The sequence below is a fragment of the Lathyrus oleraceus genome, chromosome 7 (assembly GCF_024323335.1).
Source record: "Lathyrus oleraceus cultivar Zhongwan6 chromosome 7, CAAS_Psat_ZW6_1.0, whole genome shotgun sequence".
Lineage (NCBI taxonomy): Eukaryota > Viridiplantae > Streptophyta > Magnoliopsida > Fabales > Fabaceae > Lathyrus > Lathyrus oleraceus.
In genome coordinates, this window is record NC_066585.1 from 368,061,085 (window position 1) to 368,068,652 (window position 7,568).

Here is a 7,568-nt window from a genome sequence, read left to right on the forward strand (position 1 = left end):
GCTGAACACAAACGCCCAAAGGCTAAAGTTCAGAAGTTCAAGCGGAAGTCAAAGCCAATGTCTCAACATCGAGGAACTAGGATGAATGTTCATCAGAAGAGGAAATACCAGGAGTGGATGTGTCATCACTGTGGTAGACTTGGTCATATAAAAGCCTTCTGCTATTGGATTCATGGTTTCCCTAACCAAGCCTCTCATGTCAGGCCTAAGCATAAACCATATAAGCGCTATGTTCCCAACAAGAAGCAACAATGGTATGCTAGGATAGCACACACAGCTCTAAGGGCTTCTACCAAAGAAGACTGGTACTTTGACAGTGGATGCTCAAGACATATGACTGGTATGGAAAATCTACTGGTAGATATTCAACCTCACACTACCAGCTATGTGACCTTTGGTGATGGTGCCAAAGGAAAAATAAAAGGTGTGGGTAAGCTGGACTGCTCGGGAGTTCCAAAACTGAATAATGTGCTGTTAGTAAGAGGACTAACTGCAAACCTCATCAGCATAAGTCAGCTGTGTGATCAAGGGTTTCATGTTCAGTTTACTAAGGAGCTATGCATTGTGACTAATGGTGACAATCAGGAAGTTATGAGAGGAACCAGGTCCAAAGACAACTGTTATCTGTGGGAACCTAAAGTCTCTAACTTTTCAACAATATGCTCCTCAACCAAGGGAGAACAGGAGGTGAAGCTGTGGCATAGACGTCTTGGACATCTCCACTTACGGGGAATGAAGAAGATTATATCCAAGGAAGCAGTCAGAGGAATTCCAAAGCTTCTTATTGATGAAGGAAGAGTCTGTGGAGAATGCCAGGTGGGCAAGCAAACCAAGATGTCACATCCGAAGCTGGGACATCCCACAACCTCCAGAGTTCTGGAACTGCTGCACATGGATTTAATGGGACCCATGCACATATTTTATGTTTATGTCATTTTTCTTTTGCTCATTTGAGCTCATTATTGTATATAAATATATTGTTGTCTTGTGTTTGTTTTGTGTTTGTTTTGTGTGAACCTAAAGCAAAAAGGAGAAAGGACTTAGAATTAGGACTTACCTATGCTTAAAGGAGTTCAAGAGCAACTAAGCCTCATGTCTTTAGAATGCAAAATTGTTCAAGAGAAACTAGGCCTCATGCCTTTAGAATGCTAAATTTAAAAGTTGACTTTAAAGGACTTCTCATCTAAACATTTTCTTTGTCCATTCCCCTTATTGTGTTGTGAACTTTTTGATGTTTGCTCTTGTGTGATAGGGATTTCATCTTGAGATTGTGAAAAGAGGACCATTGTCATGAGTAGCCAAGTTAAGAGAGACAAGCCAAATGGAGATCCTAGGAGCTTGAATTCAAATTGTTTGATTGCTTGATTGTTTGCTAAGTCCAAAGAAAAGGAGCATCTTGAATCATCTCTATGATTTCAAGAAAAGGAAGTCCAAGGGTTTATCTTTTCTCTCTTATCTTTGTATGCTTTAGGACTAGCCCTTCTCTTCTTCTCCTCACTCTAACCCAAGCCAAAATCTTTTTCTTCAATCTTTGACTTTGTTTCAAACTAGAAACCTAGGCCTTATGCCTTTGACTTTTCAAAACCATTTTCATCAATACTCATTGTGAATAAATCTTAATCCATCTTTGACTTCATTTTGTAAATACATCTAACTTGTAAATACAACTCACTTCAAGTTGTTTTTGTGGTTCCAATGGCCACCCTTGTTAAAACCTTTTCATAAACATTTGTCATAGGTTTGAGTTATCGTAGTGGTTGATGTAAATCTCACCTCATCCTTAGTGATTGGATTATAAGTCTTCCATACTTATTATAGGGTTAACCCCTCACTAGTATGTTGAAGCTCTCCTCACATGGTGGATTGTTGGTTTAGGTTGAGTTTCTCCCTTTGATAACAAAAGACCTTAAGGATTTTGATCAAATCAATTCACCAATCTTTGTGATTTCTACCCCGAACTACGAGGTTTTGATCCTCATTTGTGATGGTACGTAGGCAATGGGTTCATCCATTCAAACAACAAAATTTGTAAACATAATCTATTCTCTTCTCATCCCTCCAATCTTTTGCACATATTTTCACAAATACCAACCTACAACACATGTTTACAAAAAGGGTTACCTTAGGATACTAAGGATGTTTTGGGTGCGTAAAACCTTCCCATTTCATAACCAACCCCCTTACCCATATCTCTGATATTTTTATTAGTTTTTGATTTGATAAAACTTCTTACCTTGGCTTTTGTTCGCTTTTTAGCCTTTCCTTTGGACAAATAAAAGTGCGGTGGAGACTCGAATTGTATGTTTTTTTTTTGGTTTAGTCAATAAACCTAAAGGTAACGAAAACCCCGCTACAAAAAAGTGGCGACTCTGCTGGGGAGTGGTAACTCACTCTAGTGGGTTTAGCCTACTTTTTGCTTATGTGTGTTGTATGTTTATATTTATTGGTGACATATTTTTGTGCAAATTTGGGATGACTGTATTGTTTGTAATGTAAAAATTGCTTGATATATTAATTGCTTGTGTGCTTGGTGGTTTCTTGTGAGGTGAGTTATATACCCGAACTCGAGTGCACTTATGATAGGAGAATGGCATAGTCTTGTTGACTTGTGTGGAGTTATTCCTTAGCAAGTTGACTTGTGTCGTACCTCGCGGAAGAATGGGAATACGACCTAGCGAAGCGCAATCGCGCGCTCGCATTGATGGACTGAACAGAGTCGCCACTGAACTTTATTTATTCCTAAAAAGGAAAGGGGAAATATCGATAAAACCCAAGACAAAACGACAATGATTATGGTCGTCGCAACCAAAAATCAGGATTCGGGAGTCGATTACGCAAGGGAAAGGTATTAGCACCCCTCACATCCGTTGTACTCAACGGAAACCATTAGGTCAGTTGTGCGCATTAATGTTAGTTTGAAATGTTAGGCTTTAAGTTATTAGGTGGGAAAGGAAGAATAGAAGAGAGAAGAAATGTTTTTGGATTTTTTTGATGAAGGACTAAACCTAAGTTTTTTATTAGTGGGCATGACAAGATTTACAAATCCTGCTCCTACGTATCTCAATAGAGAAGTCAAGGCTTACGTAGTTCTGGGTAGAAAAATGTTTGTTTGTTGGTCGATTTTAGCAAAAGCTACTTTGTGTCAAATCGACGAAAACATTGTTGGACTACCCAAAACAGGTGGAAAAACATTGCCTTGCATTGTTTTGAAACAAAGTACCTTTCGTTTGTGAAAAGGTTTAAGAGTCAATCGCACAGCGGCGAGAAAAGAAATTGATTGGTTTGATGTGTTTTGAATAATGGCGAGAACTTGGATGAGCGAGATATCCATCTCGAATCCTAGTCTCAGGAGTGCGCGGTATCCACCAAGTTCCATTTCCATCTTATTTGCAAAAATGTTTAATAAGGATTAAGTGTTTTGAGGTTTGATTGAGAAATGGTTTGAAGAAATCGCATTGACAATTTTGGACGATGGCGAGAACTAAGATAGGCGAGGCATCCACCTCGAATCTTAATCTCAGGAGTGCGTGGTATCCACCATGTTCCATTTCCATCTTTATTGAAAAGTGTTTAGATAGGAATTAAGTATTTTGAGTTTGGTTGTGAAAAATGGCTTGATGCTGGATCAAGCATTGATGGATGATTGAGAAAGGTTTGAATGAAGGTTTGAATGAAATGGAGAATAGATAAATTTGGACGATGGCGAGGGCTAGGATAGGCGAGGTATCCACCTCGAACCCTAGTCTCAGGAGTGCGCGGTATCCACCACGTTCCATTTCCATCTTTATTGAAAAGGTCATAAATATGAATTAATATGTTTTGAGTTTTTATTATGAAAAATGGCTTGACGTTGGATCAAGCGTTTGATGAAAGTTTGAAAGAAATGGAATAGAATGGGAGGGAGAAATGGATTGATTTGTTTATTGAGAAAATACTCGACGTTGGATAGAGTCATTATTTTTTATCTTTTGGAAATGGTTGATTTTATTCTTGTGTTAATAGCTAACTATACAGTCAAGCAAACAAAGAAATAAAAAGCGATAAAATTATTACATGCCATGGGAGTGGGGGTACATTTTGTCGAATGAGGATTCAAAGTGATGAAATAATTAAATTGGGCCCAAACAACAAACAATGCGATGTATGAGTGTAAGTGCAAGAGAAATGTCTCATTGTAAGAAGGCCCAAGAGTAAGCCATGTGAAGAAAACAACACAACAAGTTATATATACAAAACACTAAAAAATTTAATTGAAAGAAACAACATCGGGACGTTCACGGATAAAAATCGGGATGCGAGGATGCGAATCAAAATCGCATAACGCAACGACGTGCAAGGCAGATGGAGATTGAAAAAGCAAACAAGAAATCTAGATAATGTGCTCAAAGCCGGTTTGCACATATTAACAACAATTGAAGTGTCATATGTGATTAATCAAAACGCGGCAAAATACTATCACTATATCGATAAAAATAATCATGGATAAATAACAAGAAAATTGTCAAATTCATAAATTAAAAATCGATGTTTAAACAATAAATCAAAGACAAACATTAAAATCAACAAGTGTCTAGAAAATGAGAATAAAAAAAAAAGGAGTAAAAAAAAAAATACATAGAAAAATGAAAACAGAATGGAAAATGTAAGAAATGGGGTACAAGGTATCGAACCCGTACCCTAGGGCTTGCCAAACGACACCCTTACCAACTCAACCAAACTCATTTGTTGATATTAACTTGTATTCATTAATACATATATTCAAAACATGCGCTGGATTGGTTAAAAAAAACCAAGTTAACAAACTGGAAGCAACCAAACAGAAAATAGGAAACCACTCGTTACCTTCTAAGTCGAAGATGGAAGGAGTCACAAACGTAGGCGAGCTGCTTAAAAACCGTGTTGCCGTGAGTTGGCTTGTTCACCGAATCATGTAGCTTCGACCTTCAAGCGTTAATCCAGAACAAAGAGTATGGCGTGGGGATTTAACTGGAGGATGGTGATAACGGTGACGAAGTTTCACGGTAGCTGGTTCAAAACAAAAATGGAAGGGGTGGTTCAACGGTAGGGTTTTCTTTGTGTGAACCGTCTTCTTTTTCCTCTAGGGTTTTTCGGCTGCATCCTTATGAACAGTGGCCTCCTATTATTCACCACTCATCATCCTTTCTCTCTGCTGTGTTTTTGTTTTTCAGAGTTGTGGAGTGTACGGAGGTTGGGAAGTTTTTGTCCATACTCAAGCTAGTGGTCCCTCCCCCAATTCTCTTCATCTCCAAGAAAATTTTACTGTCGGTAAGAAACTTATTTACTACAGTGCATTTTTGCTTTATGAAATTATATTAACTCGTGTGTATTGTGTTGCAGATTTGGGATGAAACACTTTCGCAGGGCAAGGTCTTGTGGAGGATGTTCTTGACAAAAAGCATATATTTGGCAAACTGTTGAACATTGAGTTGTTGAGCAGTCAGGAGTGGCATAAGCAATGGAAGAACATGTTCAGCAACATATTCTACTCCATACTGCTTAAAAATAGAATTTGCAACCCCAAGGGTACATACAAGGGTTGGAGGTGAATGATCAACAGCAGTACAACGTTGAATAGTTTGCAAGATTTCTAGGACAACATGTTTATCAAGTCGGTTAACCATTTCTCCTAGGCACAACAACACATTGACTCTAACCGCGGCAACCGTTGTTTTGAGTGCTAGTCCATGAACACGGGGTAAAATCACTTGTTTCACCAGCTGGGAATCAAGTCGTTTGGCGAGGGATACAGACTTTTTCAGGACCCCTTGTTGTAAACGTGCATCATTATCAACATAGGCCCGAACAATCATTGGAAGAACATGTGAAATTAAATGTTCTTGAGTAGTCTTGTTTATTATTAGCTCAGCATGCTTCAGAAGCAGTAGCATTGTGTCACCAGAAGCAGTGCTTAAGACAGGGACAAGGGCTAGAAGTGTTGATTGCTCAAAATCATCCTTGTCCTGAGACTCCGCAATGGTTAGAACCATCGGTAGAATCATTGGCTGTATCACTACATTCTAAAGTTCTGCACAAAGTGGTGGAAGGACCTTGTATCACAAAACACGGTAATCAAAATCTTTCCACATATCTGACAAGGCTTTTAAGAACTCTGACTTCTGCATGTTATCTCTTTCAAGCATGTGGTCCAAGAAGCGCAGAGCACGTAACCTAGTGTCATTTCGAAAAAACTGTGAACCTGTAAAATCCATTGCAGTTGGCCTGAAAGATTCATTTAAAGAGAGCATCCTATGCAAGTCAGGAACCAGTTCCGATGGTATAGATGAGAAAGCATCACTGGATAAGTAAGTCAAGGTATTCATGTACATCTTCACATTGTTGTGGCAGTCAAACAGAGGCTTGCGAGCAGTTAAATGGTAGGCAAGGCATCCAAAATTGGAAATATCATAATATCAGCCAGATGAAGATGCAGTGCTCCTCACCATCTCAGGAGCAGTGTAATTAATTGATGGCTGAAGTGGAAAAATAGAGTCTTCAACGTCATATATAGACTCCCTATCCACAGAATCTTGCTTACCAATTCCCTGTTTCTTCTGAGTTTGAACTCTGTCCAGGTAAGGATCAATAATGGCATCTAACTTCACCAACCACAAGGAAAAAGCAGATGAAGTATGGGGCATTGATGCAAAAGATGTAACAGTTTCTTCAATTACACCGTCTGGAAATTTGCACTGAAATAATCAGCCCTTATGGATGGCACCAACAAAATCAGCAAGAACCTGCAAAAGCTCCACTAATGTCGAGGTGCGTCTAAGCCTCTTAATCCATAGATTACGAGCAGACTTCCTCCAAGCACCAACAAGTGCGTCTTCAGGCATAACAAACTTAATTGCATAAGTTGCAGCTTTCAACGATTGAATCTGTGATGACAAGACTTTATGATTTGGAAATGTACTGCTGTCTTCTTTCTCCCTGCACATTGCTATATGGATTGCATATTTTTCTTCCAGGTCAAAATCAAGCTCAAATGTCATATGGCATATTTTACAATGTCTCTCATCTCTCCAGTATAAGTCATGGCAACTCCTACATCTCCCGAGAGAGTCAAGATAAGACCTTTTGCCGTATTTTACAACGTTGAGATCTAAATAAAAGGAATTCCAAATCCAAGAATCAAATTCTTGAACACGAATCCACTTTTGTAGTTGTTCCTCTGCTTTTTTCCCAGCTTCAATTACCACAGCACCAGGTGACGGCAAAGAGTCTCTAGCAGTCTCAGTCAAATTCAGATTGTCTACATCAGACACTGGATAACAGTTGTCCTGTTAGTAGTTGGCCGTTCTTCATTAAACTGTACATGGAGAGCTCAGATATACCTCTGCCATTGAGAACTAGCCCAATCACAACACAATCTTTCATTGGAACTTTGTAATAATAACCTGGCAAAATAACAACAATGATCTTTGCAAGAAAGGCGACTATCACTATGACAGTTATAATCCAAGCAGCCCGAAAGTTGACTTTGAATATATCAGTCTGCAATCCACTAACAGCAAGGTATATGCAATCTCTGTCATCATTTGCAACCT

General features: G+C 38.8%; 1 protein-coding gene across 1 annotated transcript; it reads right to left on the reverse strand.

Moving 5' to 3' along the window:
- Positions 1-5,333: 5,333 nt before the first annotated feature.
- On the reverse strand, positions 5,334-7,044 carry LOC127103875 (SCY1-like protein 2 A). Its single transcript, XM_051041116.1, has one exon. The coding sequence runs from the start codon at positions 6,018-6,020 to the stop codon at positions 5,334-5,336; it is 687 nt and encodes a 228-aa protein (XP_050897073.1). The 5' UTR covers positions 6,021-7,044.
- Between the last annotated feature and the right edge of the window lie 524 nt (positions 7,045-7,568).